The sequence below is a fragment of the Notothenia rossii genome (assembly GCF_949606895.1).
Source record: "Notothenia rossii genome assembly, chromosome: 3".
NCBI lineage: Eukaryota > Metazoa > Chordata > Actinopteri > Perciformes > Nototheniidae > Notothenia > Notothenia rossii.
The window spans coordinates 13072011-13096908 of NC_136901.1; the positions used below are offsets into that span (position 1 = coordinate 13072011).

The 24898-nt window shown below is 40.7% G+C and overlaps 1 protein-coding gene across 1 annotated transcript; it reads right to left on the reverse strand.

Moving 5' to 3' along the window:
* Window positions 1–1741: 1741 nt before the first annotated feature.
* On the reverse strand, window positions 1742–24176 carry gpd2 (glycerol-3-phosphate dehydrogenase 2 (mitochondrial)). Its single transcript, XM_079667581.1, has 17 exons — window positions 24044–24176; window positions 21587–21693; window positions 18977–19148; window positions 17958–18082; window positions 17780–17877; window positions 16835–16998; window positions 14806–14970; window positions 13330–13474; window positions 11525–11718; window positions 10667–10801; window positions 10391–10566; window positions 8871–9002; window positions 7806–7964; window positions 7091–7203; window positions 6595–6673; window positions 6404–6502; window positions 1742–3877 (listed from the first exon to the last, which is right to left on the reverse strand). The coding sequence occupies exons 2-17, from the start codon at window positions 21686–21688 to the stop codon at window positions 3752–3754; spliced, it is 2184 nt and encodes a 727-aa protein (XP_079523707.1). The 5' UTR covers window positions 21689–21693; window positions 24044–24176; the 3' UTR covers window positions 1742–3751.
* Window positions 24177–24898: the final 722 nt, after the last annotated feature.

The following is a 24898-nucleotide window of genomic DNA, read 5'->3' on the forward strand; positions in this document are numbered from 1 at the left end:
TGCGTGGCCCAGTGTGTTAGTGTGCTGGTGTTGGGATCAGGGGAGCAGGTTCAAACCCCACTGCTGTCAGCATGTCGTTGTGTCCCTGAGACACTTCACTCCAAATTGCTCCTGTGGGGATTGCCCACATATTGAGTATGTAAGTCGCTTTGGGTAAAAGCATCTAACATGTAATGTAATGTTTCTTTCTTAAATTAAGGACTAAAATAAAAATACTCAAGTGGATAATCGGGCTCTAATGTCAATTGCAGAATTCTTTTATCCAATTTGAAGCTTGTCAGTGGAGACTTTTAGTGCAGACACAAATTTAAAAAATCATTACATTTATGCTATTTTAAGTCCCAAAAAAGTCACATTTCTTCACTTGCTTAGAAACAGCATCACAGGGAGAAAATGTGAACACTCATTTAACAAAAAAATAAATATATCAAATACCATATAAAATGCCAATCAAATGTATTTCTGGGAGAATTTGGCGCCTACAGTACATTTGGATCCTTGTATTTAATTAATCGACTGAATGGTGTCCGCACACTTTTCAATTAGTGTGCATGTAGACACCTCAGCGTGGCTGGCATCAGCGTCCTAAATCCTCCAGAGGGAAAAACATAAAAAAGGAGAATTAGCGGTCATATGCCAACCAGACTTGTCCCATTATTCATTACAATTAATTGCTTCCCCGTACTCTCTGCATTTCCATTGGACGCTCCTAGCTGCAGAGTGTAATCTGAGCGGAGGACTTAAAGCCGTCATTCAAATCTCTGCGTGACCTTTCAGGAGAAAAGGCTGTTTTTCAGACAGTTAGCAGAAGGCATGGAGAGAGAGTGTGTGTGTGTGTGTGTGTGTGTGTGTGTGAGTGTGTGTGTGTGTGTGTGTGTGTGTGTGTGTGTGTGTGTGTGTGTGTGTGTGTGTGTGTGTGTGTGTGTGAGTGTGAGTGTGTGCATGTGCGTGTGTGTGTGTGTGTGTGTGTGTGTGTGTGCGTGTGTGTGTGTGTGTGTGTGTGTGTGTGTGTGTGCGTGTGTGTGTGTGTGTGTGTGTGTGTGTGTGCGTGTGTGTGTGTGTGTGTGTGTGTGTGTGTGTGTGTGTGCGCTCTTCTATCCTTGTGAGAATCAGTCTGAGTGAGGATATTTTTCACCAGGTGCAACCCGAGCCAGGTCACACCTCCACCTGTGTCATTACAGATCAAAATACACACGTTTATAATTTACAGTAGCTTTTTTTTACAATAAAAGCCAGCAGTGACACAGAACATATATTCATATAATAAGGTTTAAATAAAGAAAAACTTTAAAATGATGCGAAGTCATTGTTATTATGTGTAGCTTACATATGTAATCTGTATTCTGCAGTTTGTATATTTTGTAATTAATTGCTGTAGAAATGTGATCCAAAAAAAAGAAGAAATGATGTGATGTCTTATGAGAAGCTCCAAAACAGCTGCTAAAAAATGTTAATTACACTCTCATCATAATAATATAATACAAGTATGTGTTTCTTAATGTGACATTTTAGAGACTCGACATGCCTTTTGTTTTGGCAAGAAAGCAATATATGTGTATTGCGCAACAAAAAGTGCATAACAGGAAGATAGTACTTGAAATAGCTCTAAAGAAAATGATACAGGTGGTGTAAATGATTCATCGATCATTTAAAAGTGGCAAGGCCTATAAATAAAGTGACAGTAAACACACCCCCCAGCTGTGGAAGAAGCTTACACTAAAAACACAAAGGGCAACAAAGCTTTGCAACCAGATACATTTAATGATATAATGGCTGTTTGACCTGAAGACGCGCTCTCAGGATTCTCTTTGAGCCGGGGATAAAGCTGAAATTTCATCCACAAAAACATCAGCGTGGAAATGTCGTTGGCAGTTTTAAAGGGTCCTGGAGCTGAACCCCACACACACACACCCTCACACACATTTCAAGAAACAGTACAGCAATGGTTCAAACCTGATGGAATGATGTTTTCACTGCATAAGAAAAAGTCCATTTAGAGAAATCTTAATATAAATGAAGGCAATGAGGAAACACTTTTCTTTACAATATAAAACCTTCAACAGCTCACTGCCATGTTGGAGGCGTTCAATTACTGTTTTTATTCTTTATAAATTGGGCTGGGAATTGTTTTTTCTAAATTCCAAAGATGGAAAAGCAACACTGCACATTGACTTTAAAACAAGATTTGAAACCTTTGGAAACGTATCAAAGAAAGTCTGTCTGTCTTTCAACTACTTACTTTAAGTTAAGGTCATACTTAATAAGAGTTCAACACGCTATACTAACCCGCAGAATACATGTCATCAATCTGTTGGTCCATCTAATATCAAACCTGTGAGAAAGCTCAGAAAAAACAACATTTTTAGTTTTCAAAAGAGCCTTTAAATGTGGAAACAAAGCAGCTGTACAATACCTCCGCCTTCTCTTAGTTTGGAAAATAACTGAAACTGGATTTAAACTTTTTGAAGATAAGTCAACCAAACATATTTCATTTTTGACTTAGCAATATGTATCTCCACTTATTCACCTCTCCAACATGGCAGCAACCAGAACTACAAAACAAACAGATTAAATAATATTCTTTATATAACACCTTTTACATTCTTTAACATCATTTCCTGTATTAGTTTAACATGGAGTGTGGCAGAGTGAAAAGTAGGATCAGAACTTAGGCACATCAAGGCACGTATCATACAATCATCAGTTGCACTGCCTAAGATGTTCCTATACATCACAAAAAGATGGATGATGAAACTGTGCTGTTGGTGTCACATTCCACATTAGCATGCAGAGTTACATACACTCAACACAAGCACAAGAAACTGCACTTCAAGCATTGTAAAAATAAAGATTCTGCTTGACATCATTTGGAGAAACATGTTGCTGCATGCACACAAAAATCATTATTCTCACATGCAACATATTTAAATCTCTGTTTCTCTATCTATGAATAAATAATAAAAAATATATGTGGAAAGAACAGCCTCTTTCTCAGTAACGCTCAAGCTGGGAACCCTTTCGTGAGAACCTAAGAATCAGTAGCAGTTTGCTGGTAGTGCAATACAAGGAGGAGGGGACTTCAGAAACATCTCAGAGTGAATGCTTGTAGAAACGAAATATTAAAATGCCCCGTGTGGCTTTATTTTAAAGGTCCTGGTGATTTTTGTATACTTATTATAGGGTCCTTTTAAGCCAAATAAATGTTAATGTCTTCCTGGATACATAATGGTTTTATTAGGAGGTGTGTGGCGCAGTGGGTTGTGCGTCGGTGTTCCGTTGAGCACAGGTTCAAACCCCACTGCAGTCAGCATGTCGTTGTGTCCCTGGGCAAGACACTTCGCCCCAAATTGCTCACAGTATTGAGTATGTAAGTCGCTTTGGATAAAAGCGTCGAACAAGCGACATGTAATGTAATTAAGGTGAGTGCTAACTAACCAGTGCTAAGCTAATATGCAGAAACAATTACCGTGTAAAATAAAGCTTAACAAAGCAGCTGTCCATAATTTTGAAAAATGAAAAGTAAAAAAATCCAGTGTGTGTCGGTACAAAGACAATGTAAAATGATTAAAATACAAGAGTGTTTAAAGACAGTAGAAAACAGATGTGCTGCTGCGTGACATCAGAGGCACCAGATGTTGTGAAAAAAACCACCTTCAGACCGCTCTGCAGGGACGCTTGATTTGCTCACCCCGTGTGCTTGATTGCGTTATTGTCTGTTAAATAGCCCATTTGCATGAGAGCCCCTTTTGGATCAGAATCCCCCCCCGCTCCGGTCCACCGTCACCGGGCCTCGTTTATCCAGCGTCTCCTCCGCAGTCTTCATCAGGATGGCCAGGCGGCTGTCGGACACTTGTCCCTTCTTCACGGCGCTCATGAGCTGAAGAGAAAAGAGCGGGAAAAGGTTAGCTCTTCGTCAGAGAAGAGGTGATAAGAGCCGGATCCCCCCCCCCCCCCCCCAGGACCACCTTCACATGACACCACCTTCTTCTTCTTCATGTGTTAGAGCAGGACTCGGTGGAGACGATTAAGAGGTAAGGTTATCTAAAATATGCCAAAAAAAGCATCAAAGTAAACAAGAGTAGGGTCTAAGCTGTCTTCCCTTCAAAAAGTATTATTATATTGTTTTAAAAAAGATGATTATTCTATGTTTTTCTTAATGTCAATAAACCCCATTAATACCAATATGAAATGAATACATGTAATGTGTGTAAATCCTAAATCCATAAATGAAAGAAAGTAAGAGATGATATTTTAAAGCATACTGATATTTTCTATGCTAGGGCAAGATCTAACATCACATACTAATTATTTCCCAGAATTGCTGTAGTAAATGTTGAATTTCTCTGGGACTATTTTCAGCTGCGGATGGATACACCATTAATAATAATAATTGAATTCCTTACATTTATCATAGCGCTTTTCCAGATGCTCAAAGCAAATACAAATATATGTATACAAATACACATTACACACATATCATATATGTAACGGTCATGTACTGTGGACAGTACCCACAGGAGCAAATTCAGGTGAAGTGTCTTGCCCAAGGACACAACGGCCTGACCATGGGCCTGACCATGGGCCTGACCATGGGCCTGACGCAGTGGCGGCGGGTTTCGAACTGGAGTTCCCCAACGCCACCCTTGGTCTGATGATCAACGCACAGCCAACTGCCCCACTCCGTCCCTTATTAAATCATAAGTCTCCAAAGGACTCTTTACATTAACTATCATTTAGTTTGGCTTGTGTGTGTTATTTTCTACTGCATTCATAATTTGAAAGCCTAAAGATTAATCCAAATGCAAGTATCTGACTTATTTAATTATGTATTTATATTTATTAAGATTTATTTATGTGTGTTCTCAAAGGTTATATTTCATTTCCTAACATGCAAAGGAAAATAATCCATGCATTATTGCTGCTAATAAGCATAACATTAAAGTGTTTTTTTCATGAATCTGGATTTAATTAGTGCAAATTGTAATATGGCCTGCCTAATATTATTGTAATGACATATATCACAGTGCAACCGTGTGGCTTAATACTTTCTTTAAAATATTGTTGCACGAGGTTGATTGTGTTGTTTCGTAGGATTTGTTGACAATAAGAAGAATATATAATATCACCACGTCTTTCCTGGTGCAGCTTTGACACTTCTTGAATGCTTTTTTGTGTTTTTCCCTTCATCCGCCGGAGGACTTAATAAAGTTTCATGTAACTTTATTGTCATGTGAGTATTTGGAGGGCTGGTGAGGCGGTTTCCCATCATCATGTAAAGACTGCTGTTTCAAGTACGTTCAGGTCAGGCATCCACACAGGCACAAACACACATCATCAAATACAGGTCATGCATGGAGGAGGGGGCAACATGAAGGGGCTTCTAGTTAAAAGGCTAATGAAGACTAAATCATGGACTGTCATTAGCCTATATTGACTCCTTCCTGCACTTCGTTATCACGTGAGGAAGTCCTTTATTCCGCCCCGGTCACACTTCAGGCCTCATTACAGGAGACCCTCGTCAGTCGGAGTTCACAGCTTCTCAGGTGGACAACGGCCTTTTCCTTAGCGATAGGATCATTACTGACTATGATTATAGCATGTGTGAGGAGGAACATGTTGTACTCATATTGGAAACGACAAGAGAGAGGGGCTTTAACTGCTACCATTTCCTGAACATAGAAAATATAGAGAAACTGGTTTCTATGACGGTGTGTTGACGTCAAATAGATGCATAAAATGTACATTATATTTGTATAAAACACAACATTTCTGAAGCAGGAGAGCAATTGGAAACAGGTAAAAACAGGAAAATGGCCAGACGTAAAGTAAAAAAAGGTTAAATTAGAAAGAAAAAAAAGGTGTGATTAAATGACCGCCTTCATTTCCTCAACCCTGTTTGCTCAGCTGTTACTGACAGAGGCGTTAGCTCCTCTCATTACTATAATGACCTAACATCATTCAAAGATATGCAGAAATATCCTTCTTGTGTGTGTACAAATGTGTGTACTTTTCCAGTGCAATATAACATGTTTCAAGCTTTTCTTAATCCTGACTCTTTTGTATCAAATATTGATTACATTTAATTATCTTATAGCTGTATACTGGCAGATTTGTATTTATTGTTTTTAAGGGAGATGTGTTTTTTGTGAATATTATTTGCACCCTTGCCATTAATGATTTTTTTAAAGAAAGGATTTTTTCTGCATTTTTAACAGTTAAAAAAAATGGTGGTTAAAGCATGAGGCATTGAAAGATATAGTAAACAGCTTGAATACTGTATATGGAGATATTGTGAACAAATAACGATGCTTTAACTGGCACCAATTGGCAAGAATTGTACACACACTTTTCTCGTGCAAATACACGTTGCAGTATAAACATTTAAATATTTGAGTTCCCGTACCTGCATGAACTCGTCAATCTCCACCTGTCCATTCTTGTTGAGGTCTACCTCATTAAGGATTTCATGGAGTGCGTTTTCACCTATTTGGACATTGATGCTCTGCAGAGGAGGGTAAAAACAAGACGTGGGATCAATAACAGGCAATGAAGACCAAAAGAACAATAAGAAAAAGGCTTTGAAAGAAGACTCACTTCCAAAACCTGCTGGACGTCCACAGTGGTGATGAACCCTTTGCTCTCTTTGTCAAACTTATGGAAACGCTTCTTGTACCTAGCACACAGATGAAACAGCATTTATTAACATGACTTCATCTGGAGGTATAGTATAAAGGTATTCTCTGACTAAGGATGGTGAAATATGACAAAGAACAGATTATGTTACCGGGATTTAAATGTTTGTTTTGTGTCTTTGTTGCTAACGTTTGTGCTACAGTAGTGACTGAACCTCGGGGCGTGGGTTTGGTTTCAAAAGCAGGGGACAGAAAAGCATTTTAAACTGTAAAAATGCCTGTTTGTTAAGCCTTTTGTTCTGAGTGCAGGGTCATATTTAAAGAAGACATATTAATCAGCTTTCCTTATGGCTAAGGACGCAGGAAAGACATTTTACTGGTAAAACATCGTGATGGTGACAGAATGGCCAGCTCCCCTACACAAATGTAATAATGATCATGTGGATCACCGTGGTTACCTGGCTACTTCCTGGGTGTCCAGGTTGATCTCAGTAGTCTTGGTCAGCTGTTCAGCGCGAGACCTGTAACCCATCTCCAGGTACAGAAACTTCCTGGCTGTCTCCAACTCTGCCTGGATTTCACATTAACAAGAAGAAGAAGAAGAAGAAATGTTATCTTAGTTATAATAGCCCACAATGTCAAAATGAACCAAAAGATAAAACATTTGTCTTCGATAACAGTGTGAAATAAGCTATTGGTCGTACTGTCCACATGTTATGCTACAGGGCATGACATAGGACTTCCTGACAATGACAGCTTAAAATAGCTCAACACACACACACACACACACACACACACACACACACACACACACACACACACACACACACACACACACACACACACACACACACACACACACACACACACACACACACACACACACACACACACACACACACACACACACACACACACACACACACACACACACACACACACACACACACACACACACACACACACACACACACACACACCCCCCCCCCCCCCTCTAAAGGGATGATGGGCGGGGACCTCTTCTATTGTGTGCTGAGGGAAAAAGAAACTTCTCCAGGGATTAGAGCATTATGTAAGATGGGTTTCCTGGGGAGGGAAGATTATTACACAACGACACACAATCCCTCAGTCTTCATGTTTCCCCAGATTTGCAGGAAACGTGTTATAAAATACCGTCTTCTTCTCCTCGCTCCAGTCCAGCTCCTTCCCCATGATCTGCACGATGCGAGGGAGCGCTTCGTCGGCCGCCTGCACGTTCAGGAAGCCGAGGCGAGTTCTCCGAGCGATCACATCGGTCGCTGTGCAGGCGTACTCTCTGACCGCATACAGCACCTGAGAGACAGGCCATTTCATGAGGCTCCAGACTTGTAAATGACGTCACAAAGTTTCCTTATATATTAAAATGTGGCATGATTTCATATAGTTTTGTTTTATATGTTACACCAATATGCAGAGAGATAACTACCAATGCGTTGTGACCACATGTGTGGGTTGTTTCTTGTGCCTAGGAGCTAATGTTTGTTCATGTACTGGTACTGCGTATTTTGTTGACGTACTGGTTGACGTCTTTCTTGAAGCTCTGCAGCAGACCGTGACATAAAGTTATTCAGAAAAAGAAGTTCAAAGATTTCAATAATCTCCTTTCACGACAAGTAGACCAACGAGGTATTTGTTTCATGTTTTCATGTGGGCGTCATGTCATATATCTTGTATGTGTAGCACACTATGCTAATGTGTTTGGCTATGTATACATGTTGTTCGTTGGTGTAGTTCTCACCAGAGATGGCAAAAGTACACACATCCTTTACTCGAGTAGAAGTACAGATACTCGTGAAAGTAGAAGTACTGACTAAACTTCTTTACTCAAGTCAAAGTAAAGACTTTGAAATGTACTTCAGTAAAAAGTACCCATAACTAGCAGCTGTTTTAAAGAGTACCTGACCTCCCTTTATATTAATAGAACAATAGTGTCATTGTTAGCTAATGAATGTTTCCATGCTGAACAACGGCAACATGACAACGTTTCCATTGGTCCCTCTTCTTTAGAGAAGACCAGGAAATGATGGATACACGGATCGTGTTCAAATCAATAGGCACGCAATGACTCTAAATAATAATGATCACGAAACACACATTCAAACTAAAGGAACCAGACGGTTTGGAAAATGTAAGAAGTAGAAAGTACAGGTATTTGAGTTCAACATGTAAGAAGTCAAAGTAAATGGAATGTCTCTTTACCTCCGCCTCGATGTAAGGGAACTCAGACACCAGTCTCTTCCCGACAATAGGCCATCTCTGCCCGGTGACCTGAGCCATCTTGGCCACATCGAAGGCTTTCCCTCCGTACGTCGCCGCCAGGTGCTTAGCCACCTGCGCAGAGAGGAACACACCAAATACCATATTTAGACTTTAAATCCATTTTTAAAAACATAGTAGAAAGCATTATACAGTAATGGCGTTACTTGTGCGCTCTCTTCCGGTAACATAAATACAATTAATACACTTTTATGAAACAAAGAAATAACTGTTTGACATTGGATTGTTTTTAATCAATGTAGCGATTGTTAGCTAGATTAATCACGAGAAGAGAGACATTAAGATCTCTGTATATCTTAATCTCAATAAATTACACTTTTCTGGAACAAATGTAAACTAAAGCTCCACTCAACATATTGTTTTATTTAGGATTAGTCTCTATAATGTCCGAAAAGAGTGACAAATGACCCTAAGGGGCTTTTTGAATGTTAAAAAACCCAAACATATTTTATTTTAATATCTCATATAACAAAGGCAAGCAGCATTTGTAAATCTGACATTTTTGCTTTAAAAACTGATTAAGAGTTCAACATAAGAAGAAGTTTTACATTTTATTCATTGCTTATTTATTAAAGGAAGGAAGTCTCTTATGTGTCCTCGAGCTAATTGTTGAATTGTTGTGATTTCCCTTCTCTCACAGTATAAAAATGACAGGTCAACATCGATTCCTCCTCTTCAGAGTTAAGCGATAAGCGTTAGCGCCACTTTGTCGATGAGGTGTCATATGTTTAAAGGAGAGGGCTATTTGCTATTCAGAATGTCGGCTCTCCGACGGTGTGAAAGGGCAAACGCTGTCCAAATATCAACAGTGACCTTTCAGGAATATTTGAGAGAGCGCTTCTAATGAGGAGTAAGTGAACTGTAGGAGTTCCTCTTCTTCTTGAGGAAACAAGGCTCTATTGGCTTTAATGAAAATGCACCACCTAATTATTGGAAAGATGGCGTGTAGCTGATGTAAATCAATGTGCCCTTACTTAGCGCCGCTGATAAATGCTACAGAGTACAGTGCATTTGTCCAGTCTTTTGTGTAGCAGAAATGTCAGCATTGTTGCAGCAGCACAGCTTTAATGTCAGCTCCTCAGAATGTGTCTGTGTTTGTGTCTGTAGCTAGTTAAAGGTCTGCTCTCTCCAGCAGGAAATGTTTTAGTGCGTTCTCCGAGGCACAGCTTAAAGGAAAAGTCAAACATTTTGAGGAGGTATGTTTTACATTTTTATTAATTAAAAGGACCTTTAAAGCTCACATCTTAAACTAAAAAGTTCTTTATGGTGCTTTTGCAGCATGGAAGGTAAGAAAGTACCCATAATCCCGAGCGGCTACTGTCTGAATAAATTAAAACCACTTATTGTAAGTAGTGAACACAGGGATTTTAGCCTTTGCAGACCATTTACATAATAGTGCCCCTTTAACCCATGCTAATTTAACCCAGCGATGTGTGTGTTACCTCATTCTCCAGGCCGTAGTCCTGCACCAGGCGGATATAGAGGGTGGGGGTCCAGCCCTTGCCCCCCTCCAGTGTCAGACCCACAGATTTGCAGGGCGCGGCGGAGAGGCCGTGTGCTTTGATGGCTGCGTCCAGAGTCTCCTCAGCCATCGATCTGTACGTGGTCCACTTCCCGCCTGCACACGAAAACACCCCCACATTAATATGCAAATACACATCTATTCAGATTAGCTCTTTATTAGCGACATCCCACTTTTAACTTGTCTGAAAACTGACCGGCGATGGTGACCAGCCCGCTGTCACTGATGCTGACGATGTGGTTCCTGCAGATGGACTGAGTGTCTTTGGAGTCGGGGTCTGTCACCAGGGGCCGGATGCCGCTCCACGCCGCCAACACGTCTCCTCGCCGCACTGCAGACACAAAAACACAGTTATACAGCTATAATGGTAATGAACGCAACTTACGCTAATCGTGGAAATTGCCCGACATACGATACATACATATGTTAAAGGTCCCCTATTATACTGTTTTTCATCAATGTGTTATAGGCCTCAGATATATAAAAAACATGTCTCTGAAGTGTTTGTCTGAAACTCCAAACAGAGCATTGTAGCATTACCCATAATCCCCTCTTTTTCAGCCCTTTTTCAAAGATGCTGATTCTGTGTCTGTAGCTTAAATGCTAATGAGCTGCTGCTGGCCACGCCCCTCAGCAAAATATTTGGTTAAAAAGAACACAATGGTGCTCTTGGAGGAGATTCAGGTGATAAGGTGTGTGTGTGGGGAGGGGGGGGGGGGGTTACCTTGGTTGGTGATTGGCTAATGGTTACACAAGCCACAAAAACGCTAGGTGGCCAAAATCTGATCAGCTCATTTTCAGACAGGTTTTTATATAAATGGATCAGGATAAAAAGAGAAAGGGTCTTTTTTCCTGAAACTTTCAGAATCTCTTTAACACAGAGGGGGCACATGTTGATGTATAAAAGATTGGATAAGTGGATTTTGCATAATAGGTGACCTTTAATACTATACATTTCTAACATAAAACTTTGGGGTACTTAACATTTCCTGCCAACTAGACTACACAGTGATTTCTGTGACACCTTCAACGTGTTCCTAAACCTGAGGAGTACCTTCTACGTCGGGGCTCAGGTAGTTGCGGATCTCCCTCAGGATGAAGTTGATGTCGTCCTCCCCCGGGATGGGGTGAGCCGTCACGCTGGTGGGGGAGTCGGTCGTCCCAGCTATGGTCATCTTCTCCCAGGGCAGGAAGAAGATGATGCGTCCGTCACTCGTCGCTGGATCCAGAAGACCCATGTTGTCAGGACTGTGGGGGAGGGCAGTTATTAATGAAACATGTCAAAGCTGAATGGCTGCCGACTTCTAGTTCAGTTATTTTCCTCTGAAATGCATTTTATTTGTACATATTTTCTTCTCATCATGGTTATTACAGTATATCCTACATCTTAAAACGTTCTACTATCAAATGTATATACAGTTTATTATGAGCCTATATTCCTGTGTTTGAAGAGTAGATTAAAAATACAATTTATTTTAGAAACAATCTTTATTTCTTCTGTTTTTGTTTTGTTTTTGTCTGAGATGGGAATGTCATCTCCTATAGAGTATATTATTGTTATGTCCATGTTTGTGTCTTTAGCCTGTACAAAATATATTTAAAAAAAAAAAGTTAAATGATTTAGCGGCCCACTTGCAATACCACAGGTTGGGAACCGCTGGTTTATACTATTCAATCTATCCATCCATCTCTCAATCTATCCATCCATCTCTCTATCCATCCAGCTATACATCTATCTCTCTATCCATCCATCTATCTCTCTATACATCCATCCATCTATCCATCCATCCATCTCTCTATCCATCCATCTATCTCTCTATACATCCATCCATCTATCTCTCTATCCATCCATCTATCTCTCTATACATCCATCCATCTATCCATCCATCCATCTCTCTATCCATCCATCTATCTCTCTATACATCCATCCATCTATCTCTCTATCCATCCATCTATCTCTCTATCCATCCATCCATCTATCCATCCATCCATCTCTCTATCCATCCATCCATCTCTCTATCCATCCAGCTATACATCTATCTCTCTATCCATCCATCTATCTCTCTATACATCCATCCATCTATCCATCCATCCATCTCTCTATCCATCCATCCATCTCTCTATCCATCCAGCTATCCATCTATCTCTCTATCCATCCATCTATCTCTCTATACATCCATCCATCTATCCATCCATCCATCTCTCTATCTATCTATCCATCTATCCATCTATCCATCTATCCATCTATCCATCCATCTAAAGCTTGAGACTCCATTATTTCTTAAGATTTTACTTGTATTTTTATCCATTAATGATTTAAATGAATTTAATTGGATGACAGGTATGAGGGTTTTATCATCATTAAGTACATTTAGTAGAAGAAGTAGTCGAAGTACAGAAGGGTTATCATTGCTGTTATATGATATAAGTAGAAGTGTTTAGGAGAGGAAAATAAAAAGGTGGGAATTTGAAGCAAAAAAGGACAGTTTGAGGAGCAAAGACACACAAACGGAAAATCACAGATACGGGGGAGGAAGAGGAGGGCGCAGATGGCGGCAGGAGGAAGACGAGGGAGAAGGAGGAAGAGAATTAGGTGGTTGGCATTTCTGCCGCTGTTCAAAGGGCTCCCGCTCCCTCGGGTTTCGCTCAATAAGCTTCACTGAACTTTAAAAAAGCCTGACTTCAACAAAACCACTCTATTGCACGGCTGTTTCCTCACTGCACAAGATTGTACTATGCATGTAGGTATAGGTCAGATAATGGTTTAGTATTTACTCATAAGAATGAGGTTTAAATATGTACAAGTTCACGCCTTTGAAATACCAACAAAACGTCCTTTTAGGGGGGTTTCTGAGGTACCTGTAGTAGCCGGGGATGACGATGTGCACTCCGGCGCTCGGCTGGCAGATGTTCTTAGTTTCCTGGTTGTCCATCTTCCTCAGAGAGTCTGTGAACGGCCCCGTGGCATTGATCACACACTTGGCCTTCACGTCAAACTCATGTCCTGCAGGGGGGAAACATCCATGGGTTAAAACTAAAAAAAGACAGAGGATAACTCAACAGTTTTACACAGGTGAGAGAAAGTATGAGGACAGATAAGGAAATGTATGTTACAGCAGCAAGAGGAAATAAAACGATTTACATTTGAATATAATAGAAGAGAGCAAGAGTTTCAGAATGATATATTCAAATAGGGCTGAGGAAATACAACAAAAAGCATGACTTCAACTTGATCTAATTGAGAAGAAAATATGGTTTGATCAGTGTCGAACCGTCAGGGCCTTCAAGGTATTCAGAGAATACCCTGGAGCACTCAGATAAAACAAACAAAAGATCAATTTAATTATATAAATAAAATGTATATAAAATGAATAAATGAGAATGGTATCTGTGTTGTTGATCTGTAATATCACAGTGTTACGTTGATTTGTTTGTCCTTCTCGGACCATGCACTACGCATTTCAGTGGTTTTGTGTTCGAAAAGAAAGCAACCAATCAGATCTTGTTCTGGGTCTCTGGGTAGAATATCCTTCAACAAGGTATTCTACATCCTTGATAGAATGCCCTGGCCGTTGCACTGAATGAGAGCGTACGTTTGGACTGACAGTTTGATCAACCAATCATATATTGATTTGTAGCCAATGGGCGTGTTCTTTCAGAGTTTCCCTCGGTTCCAGCGTACTCTAGAAGGCCCTCTAGTTCACTGGCTCGAGACAGAGGATCTAGATACATGCCACGAAGCAATTCATGCAGTTGTATTGTTTTTAACGTTGAAATGGCAACAGGTGAAGATGATGTTGTGGCGGAATTGTTGTGAGTGCCCTTTTCAAGACGACAATTCAGTGAAAAGACGGACATTAAAATGGCGGAGGGTGTGTGTGTGTGTGTCTACAGAAGGTCCAGTTGTGATAGACACGGTTCACCACTGGGTTTTATTATTGATACTTTTAGAAATGTAGGTCAAATAATTCAACGTATTTTTAAGATGAAACACTTGCAGACTTTAAATTCACTATTTATATACAAGACGTTATCTATATTAGTTTAGGAAGGAAGGAATTGTATAACAATACAGACTGTTGAGATCTGTAAATTGCAATTGGACTGTGCAATAACCATAATCCTTTTTATGTGCAATACATCATTTTTTAAGTATCTCAAACCTTAATATGTACTTACCTCATTTGAATGCTGCTACTCCTTTGTTAGCCATGGATGTGTAATTATTTGTCTCTATTTTTAACAGCAATAACTACTTATCATTGCTTTCCTTTTATCTGCTATGTAAGGCATTCTGATTCTGCTAAAAACAAAGAGCCCCCCTGCGTGGCCCACCTGTGATGACGTCCCTGCAGCGGGCCCCGCACACCTTCTCCTTCCCGCTCTGGGGGTCTTTGGTCTTCAGCAGGTGCATCACCTCGGTGTAGTTGGCGACGGCGGCCCCGTAGCGTACCGACGACAGCGCGATGGCCAGGTTCATACGGGCGTCGTTGTGCTGTCCTGAAGGAGAGAGGGGAAGAGATAAAGACGGAGAGTTTTAGGCAGGGGGGGGAATAATACACTTCTTAAGTATACTGTATTGTTTCTAACAAATACTGACGAATGGAAGGAAGAAAAATACATAAAGAGATATATGTACTAACTGATCCAAACCTCATTTCATTCATCTTACTTACATTTCTTAATAAAATGTGATAGTGTTATTTTCATTCATGCTAATTAATCCCTTATAGGTGTGAGAGCTCCTGCCATCAGGAGTTATATATGGTGAGGAGAAGACAAAGCAATAAGAGATTTTAATTGGTCGAAGACAAGCACAGCTCATAGTATATTGTGCAGGTAACTATTGAATATTGCCTTTTCATAAGAGATATTGTGAAATAGAGTGGATATTGTGTGATTTTTGATGCTTCCATGTCTTCTGTTAAGAAAGTGGGCAGAAACCCAACTCAAATCCAAGCTGTTTATTTGACCACATGTGTCTATTGATGTGTATAGATCAGTCCTTAATTGACCAAAAGTAAGCATAGAGTTGAAAAAGAGCGCGTTGGGCCTTCCACTTCCTGCAGTTGGTGGCAGCAGGAGAAATATCTGCTGCTCTCCCCTGCTCTGCACCGCCGGGAGAGAAGGTCAGATTTCCAAATGTCACCGGCGTGATTGTTCCAGACGGCATAATTGGAGAAAAAGACGCCTCATCCCTCCGCTGTCCCCCCCGTCCCCCCCTCAGAGCGGATGATGGTGGCAGGGGGGAGGGCGGGGGAGTGCAAATCAAACATGTGCTGCTTTGCACCGAGAAAATGTTCGTCCTTTTCTCCAGCCTGCAGGAAACGCACTTATATCTAGCCCACTTCTATTTCATACTGAGAGCACAAAGGCAGTGTGTTTATATTCCATACATCTTCTGTTTTGTGTATAAGGCATCAATTACAAGATCTCAAGAAATGCAATCTCTTTCAAACTGGGAATTCTCTTTTATAAATCAACACGACAAAGCTGCAGCTATTTATTTATCCTTTCAAAAAGCAGCAGTGATTTTAACACAGATTTTGACGGAAAGCTCTTTTTGTTTAACTGATTATCACAAAAAAGAGAGCCCTTAAAAGCCTCTTCAAACACATATATATATAAAAAATAAATAAAGCAGCTTCATGCCACGGGGAGGAGAGAGCCTGTCAACACAATGTGTTCGGCACCAGTGGAGATGTGAAGGCCACGGGGCACGGTTTACATCTGAGGCCTAGTTAATGTTCTGTTTGGCTTAATCATCTAATTCCCCCACAATTTCTACAATTTTAAAACTGGACCTTAAAGTAAGATTACAATTTTTATTTTTGTTGCATCGTAAGCTTGTGATGTTACTTATGTCACTTCGTTTATTCAATTGCTCATTTTTTAGCCATGGATGTGAACTTATTTGTCTTTGTGTTATTCTATTATTATTTATGTGTCTTTTCTATATTTAATACGTTACTCTATTATTGAATACCTCTTTAAACCTGCTTAGCCACTTGTTGCTGAACCTTATTACAATTAATTATTAGAATGAATTTCTCTTCTTAAATCATTTCTTTAAATCTTTTTCCTGAGGCTTTCACCGGGAACCAAATTACTGTAAGGTTAAAAAAGGCTTTTCATTCTTTTTTGTCCCATTTATCCAATTCATAAGCATTGGAGAGAAAGCAGTGGAAAAGGGCAAGAAGACTGGGTTTGCTGCTTTGTCCGTGTTTACAGAAAATAAAGAATCAACAAAGGAAGCGGCTATTCTAGATCACTGTCCACACACACCGGGGTCTGTGATCAAAGCACAGAGGCCTCTGCGGGGGAAGGGGGGGGGGGGAGGGCGGGCTCTGACTCTCTGACTCACCGTCGTAGTAGACGATGGCTCCCACCAGCTTGTCCTTCTTCAGCATGGGGAAATGCTCCAAGGCCTTGGCCTTACTGAGGACGTAGCTGCTCTTCAGGCACTGCCCCCCCGCCACCAGGTCGTACATCTTGATCCCCGCCCAGTAGTAAGGCAACTGCCACCATCTTGGAAATGAACAGAGTGAGTAAAGTCACTACATTTGATTAGTTCTTTTCTGCTAGGAGTCTCTCAATCAAAACAATGACAAAAGACCAAGTTTGCTGGTGTTTCCAAGTCACGTCCATATACCATATACCATATATCGAGCCCGATGGTCGATTTCCAATGGCTTAATGTAATTGTTTGCCTGACTGGCCATTGTAATCGGACTCTTTGAAGACCCAAAAAGCCACGGTTTTCTTACATTTCTAATCGGATTGGCAAAAACTTCAGAATTTGTATTGACCGCTGTTCAAATGACAGCGTTGTTTTCCCCAAAAAGTGGGCGGAGCTGTACTTTTTGCCTGGAAGTGACGCATGTGTTACTCTCGTGTATGGGAGTTTGTTGTTTTTCAGTCAGTTTCCTCCAATTAAAATGTATTAAAGGTTTTCATTTTATTCAAGTGGGTTTTTACCAAAAGCTGAATTATCCGCATAGGTCTGCACCTCATGAAAGTAACAGTAAAATGGGTGAAACACTGAGTAAAGCAAATTAAACTTTGTTTTTCTCCCAAAAAAGGACACGGATGATTACAATCCTTCATCTGGAGACAATAAAGAGTTAAAAATGACCATAACAAGGATTACATCTGGATAGAAAGCTATTTAATGACAGCTTCTAGCAGACAACGCTGATGAATGCTCAAAGGGCATAGGACGCCTTTACAGGAGATAAAATTAAACATACTTTGATTCAAATTACATATTTTTCCAGGGATTAAAGGTGTTTGGAGTCCTGACACCTACTTGTAAACAGGAAGCATGATGGGTAGGGGCGCAGAGAGGTGAGGGGCGATCTCCAGGAGGTTGGCTCGCTCACTGAGGGCCTCTTTCACCATCATGTACTGTTCACACAGAGGAAGATGAAGACGGGGAAGAGCAACACAACAGTCTGAAAATGAAGAGTAGGAGGATGAAGAGGAACCTGTTCATAGTCCAGCTGCATGATGGCCTTCTGCAGGTAGCGGACCCCCCCGTGGAGTAGCTTGGTACTCCGACTGCTCGTCCCCGAGGAGAAATCACTTCTCTCTACCAGAGCGGTCTTGAGGTCTGGGAAGAAATGACAAAGTGACTGATTATACAGAAACACACATTTAGTTTGAAGCACATGCTGGATATATATTTACCATTAAAGGTCCCCTATTATGCAAAATGCACTTTTTGATGTCTTTTATACATAAATATGTGTCCCCGGTGTGTCAGGGAACTCACTAAGTGTCTAAAAATCTCTAAAAACGGGGGTACAACGGAGCTGATCCAGATTTGCGTCCGATATGATGTAATATCTGAAATGTGGGCTGGCTTTATGCCCACGGCCCTATCAGAAACGTCGCTATCAGAAACAATGTGTGACGTGTTTTGGACGTAATATGGTCTTTGTTTACATTAGCATCGCTAACACTCAGAGCTAACCTGTACTGGAGAGAGTATGTGTTTAAAAAAGCAGGATATTAAAAAAAGGAACTCACCTTGTGGTAAACCCGCAAGAAAAGAAGCATTTGAGCTCCATACTGTTTCAGAAATAATCCTTGATGTGGTTTGGAACATGATATGGCGTTTAATCACGGCAGCGTTTAGCATTTTTTTTTATTTAAAGCTACGGACCTAGAATCAGCACTTCTCTAACAGGAGGGGTATGAGGCATGGCTACAATGGGTGGTCCGTTTGTTTTTTTGAGCAAAACACTTCATAGACATGTTATTTATATATCTGAGACCTATAATATATGCCTAAGAATAGCATGATAGGAGACCTTCCTTTAATATACATATAGAATTACTTCAGTTCTGACATGCATTTGAACAGTGTTTACAGCAATTACAGTTAAGCTTCTGAGCCAGCTGACATACTGCAGCGGGACCTTTAAAAGCTCTCGTGCCAGCCTTTAATGGTGACTTGAGCTTGAAACCTGTTACATCCCAGGAAAGTGAGGAAGGGGCTTACTGCGTGTGACAGCGTCTAAGGCACATCCGGCCCCCGTGGCCCCTCCCCCGACCACCAGGACGTCAAACTCCTCGGTGTTCTGCAGCGCCGCCAGCTGCGCCTGCCGGGAGGGGAACTCATCGGCGAAGGGGACCCTCAGCTCCGCCTCTGCTGCCACGTGGGCTAACCGAGCCTGGGAGTGACACACACACATTAATGATTCCCTAAATCGTGCAAAGACACTATGTTAATTTCTATTGGAACTATGTTAAATGATCATATAGCAACACTTTCCTTGAGGTGCATAATGAGACATGTGCTCATGCATTATTCATAAACACCTCATAAAATGACATGTGATATAATGCTTGATGACTTGCAATTATTTGAATACATCATGGATTTGACTGTGTCTTTAGATAGTTGTACTGTAATGTAAAATGTGTATGGAAGCCTAGAAGTGTCTTTATTACAGGGATTATTGTTAAACGTTTATTACAGCCCAACTGATGAATATTTTTCATAATATTACTTGCATTTAAAAAGAAAACTCTGAATTGGAAGAAAATTATATTTGTTATTTTGCATGAATAGATAATAAACCATGATGCCTACCAAGCAGTATTTTGAATAGTTAATACTAGCTAGAATATGTAATGCTGCAACTGCTCGAAAATGTATACTTTTGACCCTTTTTGCAGATCATAGTTGCATACTTTTACTTGGTTTGGATGCAATACTACTTGCAAGTATCGTGTAGTACAAATGTGCAGTGTTAGAAGTGAGATTAGAAATCACTCATAACGTCTCATTTCACCTTCAGTTTCCAAGTAAAGTGTTGCTAAAATAATCATAAAACATATTCTTGATGTTATTAGTAGCAAGTTTGCTGAGCGTTATTAACTGCGTGCAGCATGCAGATCAGCAGTGCAAAACCCACAAAACAAACAAAATCACAATCCTTTAAAATCATTCTTTTTCATCGTTTGATTAGCAAAATAATGAATTAAAAACACCGATAAAAGAGAGAAAAACACAGCTCCCCTCGTGTGTGGGGTCTAATGAAATATTCATTCATGTCTCTATTTAGCGGTTGAAGCTAAATGATTGCATCAAGCTGCTTTGAAGCAAGCGGGGTATTTGACTTGCAAATAGTGGAAAGGCGTTTGTAATTTAGCTCTGCGACCGCGAGCGAGACGATGATATAATCATTGTCTGTTTTTGAAGATGCATACAGACAAACAACGCCACAGAATTAAGTGCCAGCGTGCCCCCTGTAATCAAGCTAAGTCAGTGAGTGGCACAGCAAGGCCCATACTAATAGCCAATCGGCCGCTGCGTTGAAAACTTCTCCAAGCCATATGCCCTTGCAACAGGAGACAAGACGGACATTCATCTCATCAGCGGTGCAATTACTGGGATTAGAAAGGCATGCATGATTACAAACTATTGTGAAAATAATTGTGTTTCATCAGGGTCGACTTCTTGCTTACCAATCCATGCTTGGTGGAGAGGACGACGATGGGCAAGAGGAGACATTATCGCAACAGGACACAAAACAAAGTTCACATTAGGGTTTGCACAGTCATATAAAGTCAGGTATGTGGTCGTGAGGAGATGGCGCCAGAAATAGGCCGGCGTGAGTTCAGAAGTCACGGGAATCACAGCTGCTTGTCTGGCCCCGATAGAGCCGTTATGCAATGTGTAGTATGTGTTAACGATGACGTCTCGAGTTTCCAGGCTCCTTGACATTAGGACAAAACTTGTGTCTTTCAAGGACAGCAGTGCTTCCATGGTCACCAGACAGGAAACTTTGAGAGCTTTTTTTTTTTCTCAAATGTTGTCCTTTCTATACTGTCAAGCAGCTAATTGGCTTATAAGAATACAAGTTTGAGAATTAAGTGTTAAACCCCCAAACGTACATCATATCGAATGAATTCAATCAAATCTCACGTAACAAAAACCTCAAAGCTAAGTAAATAACACACTATGTATTGTGTGTTTAACCTTAACACTGAGCTTTTTTACTGGCCATTATGGGCTAAAGTTTTTCTTTAACATAACCGGGAAAACCCAAGTATCTATGAAAATATCTTGATGATAATGACTTAAGGTGAACTTGTGCTACTGATTTTCTTCTAAGTAAGCCTTAGGGTAGTTTTTAACAACTTCATTCAGCCATTGTAGTGTCGACAGCTGAAAACCAGTCTTGGCCCGGCTTCAGGGGCAAACAGTCAAACAGGCCACACCTGATTGGGAATCATAGAGCAAACAATAAAATAATAAAAATACATGTTACACATATGAGGTGGTTTTTCCCATGAGGAGCTTTTACAACACAATGAAAATATGATCTTTTTGTAAGCCGTTAGGGATCCAGTGCCGCCATGCTTTTGATGCTTCCTGATGCAAATCATAAAAAAATGACAACAAGCACATTCCACATCCAGATAGGACATGCCCAGACGGCCGCTCTCTCCCTGCTGGGGCAACTTGTTATACTGTACTGTTGTCATGCACAAAACAGTTCAAACTCTGACTTCAAACTTGACAGTATGGAAAAGCATGCGATGCAGCATATAATAACCGACAGAATTAGATATGTTCTAGGTGCATTTCTCTGGAGCTTACCTGCGTCTTTCTGTACTCGATGAGCTGCGAGAGGCCGAAGACGGTGGCGACCGCCCCCCCGCCGACCATCGCCGTGTGTTTCAGAGCCTTCCTGAACGCCATGGCTCCTGCGGGAGGAAAGGGAAAGTGTAGTGAGGAGTTAGAGCCGGGAGACACTGTTTATGTACCGTGGGGGGGCGGGGATCCAAAACACCTGTGAAGAAGGCGTGGAGAGGCAGAGGAAGGCTGTCTACTTGTGCACTAAATTAGAAGAAACCTTTTTAACTCTGAGCTAGTTTCCATAATAGGATACCAAATGTGTCTACAGCCGCATTCAAATATAGATTAATAATTCATAATAATAATAATTAATAATTCATAGTTTGGTGTAAAAAAATCTGGAAAAAAGTGAATAACTGTCAACTCTAGTTTTGTCCTGAGAACAGCCCAAATAGCAAAGGTAATTAATGAAACGCAGAAAAACATCACATTTGGGAAGCTGGAAAGGACATCCTTTGTGCTTGGAAAAAAGACTTTAATTGTGTCATAATTACCCATTACATAATCAATAATGATCAAGTGTTCGCTTCCTTTCTCGATCATTTTGCTTAATAAAAAACACATTTGGAATGTCTTTCGCTTATTTTTGACATTTGGAAAGCCCACGCGTTGACAGATTACTCAACAATGAAGAGGATTGTTAGCAGCTCCTTCTTTGTAGGACTATGCAGTATAACCTCATGTCATGCCCTACAATCTTATACTGTAAGTCTATGCATGTAGGCGAAATATTAGTTACTCAAATCTAGTAACTAAAAGTTAATATATCAGGGGATATCAAATTCAGATGTGTGGATGTGACGGAAATACACGAGAGGAAACACAACAAGAAAGAGAAGCTCTGAAGCTTTATCTCGCTTAAAATGGACATTTAAAATGTGTATTTGAGTAAAAGTCAGCATACGGTTTCCACCTTTAAACCAGCCGAACAAGATACCATCTCAGCCACAAAAAGCATTTGCATTCCCAACACACTGAGTAAAAGGCTGCAGCAGATTCCAATGCATTTGAATAAAACACAGATGGCACAAATGTCATGAATTAGTTTGGTATACCAACTGACCTATTACAAGTGTTGTAAGTCAATAACAGCACTGAAATAAGTCTCATTTACAGGAAGAGAAATGCACATTAAGATCATGGAATGCATCACCGGTTAGAAGGACTGTGCACCTTTCTTCAGGCAAATTAGCCTCTTTCATTACCTGGGATAAAGATACCAAAAGTAATAAGTAAATAAAAGCATAGCTATAACAACAGCCCTCACTGTGAATACATTTCCAATTTTAGATGTGACAATCGCTATTGTACACTAACAAGAATTTAAAAAAGTACACAAGGTTAAAAGAATGATTAGACACACTTTGATGCCAACGTTCTGTGTTGAAGGTCATAAGATTGATTTAAAGGTCACCTATTATGCAAAATCCACTTTTTCCTAACTTTTACACAAAGACCCCCCCCCCCCCCCCTCTTTTTGTCCTGATCCATCTATACGAAAACCTCTCTGAAAATGAGCAGATCAGATTTTGGCCACTTTGTGATGTCACTTTGCGTTGTTACCCAACCAAGGTAACCCCGCCCATCTTATCACCTGAATCTCCTCTTAGAGCACCATTGTGTTATCAAACCCATGTAATTAAAAGCATATTTATGGCACACCACATGCACACACAGGCTGCTCATTTCTGGAGAACATGACAATAATGACCTTTTGGACCAGGTAGCTTGAGCCACATGCCATGAGAAACGCTGGAGGACTAATGAGTGTGTGACATAACCAGAAAACAAACTGCTCATCCACTTGCCTGTACTCATAATGAGTCAGCAGAGAGGGGGGGGGGGGGGGGGGGGGGGGGGCTTCCTGTGTAATGTGGGCTGGTCAGGCGAGGTCCATTGACATTTTTCACTATTTTTAAAAAGGCCTTTGTAGCCTATTTCCAGAAGGAAATGGGAATCCCCTGGGTAGTATTTATACACCACACACAGTAGGTGTGTGTGGGGGGGGGTATTGATTTATGATGGCAGGTTTGCTGTTATAGTTCCGTTATCTTAGAGGAAGTCAAATACATGTCTGATCTTTGAAGTAAAAGCAATCGTCCTAACAGGCACGAATAAGCGTATTAACAGGTATTTTAATCCAGAATACCTGTTAATAACACAAACCGGAAGGGAGGGGGGAAAAGGCAGTACTCCAAGGGTTTACAATAATCGAAATTGACAGAAAAACATAGCGTGTCTTTAGCCTTAACACCAGAGGAGGAGAGCTTAGGTCTTCATGGTCATACACTCACTAGCAAACCACCAGATGATGCGCTGCCTTTTGGCTCTACGCCAACAAAGCAAAGGGTTAGAAATTCGTCATACATTTTAAAAAGTCCAGAAACACTCCATGATACAACACACATTCCCACTTACAGGATTTCTTGCTTTGTGGCCGATTAAAACTCGCTTGGGGCGATGCAGGGCGGCGACTGAGGACATCGGTTGTTATCCAGAGCGTAGTGTTTGACAGCTACAACCAGGAAGTAGCGAAGCCCGGAGCGACGTAGCGGAGAGCCAATCAGAACACGGCGTTCAGCTACGCTCGTTCAATGGCGTTCTAGTGGAGGCGGGTCCAGTCCGTTGACGTAAAGTAAGGTTAAGATTGCACAACGCAAATTTCCCCTTCATCCTCCTCCTCCTCCTCCAGGATAATAATAAAGAAGGAGAGAAGTGCCACCAGCTGTCGTTTTTACTGTCTTCAGCACAGGAGGCTTAGAAGAAGAAAAAATAATAATTAAAGCCCACAACATAAATATAGGCTGACATTTTAAGAAGTATGTCTCATGTAAACATGCTTGTTTTGAGCTGTAAAATGATGCTCCTCAATTTTAGATTAAAAATAATCTGATGATTATTATACTAATTTAGCATTTTACATAATTTTTTATCAGGTTAAATATGTAAAAAAATATCCTTGTAAATGATCATAGTGCAAGCATTATTTCCTAATGGCATGAACAACATTCTCTGCCCACACTCCAGACCCCACCCCAACCCTGTGGCTCGTGCGTAATAGGGTTTGGCGAAAGCGTGCGCACCACGTAAACAAAAGCACATTGACGGTGCCACTGCCAGCCAGTCTGAGTGGGAGAAGTGAACATTCATTTCCATTTGTCTTCAGACAGAGTGGACTTTATACTGATCCTCAGAAAGCACCACAGCAGAGATGGGGTTACTTCTCACTGTCCTGAACGGCATGGAGCTCTGAGGTGTTGCATGTTCTTCTTT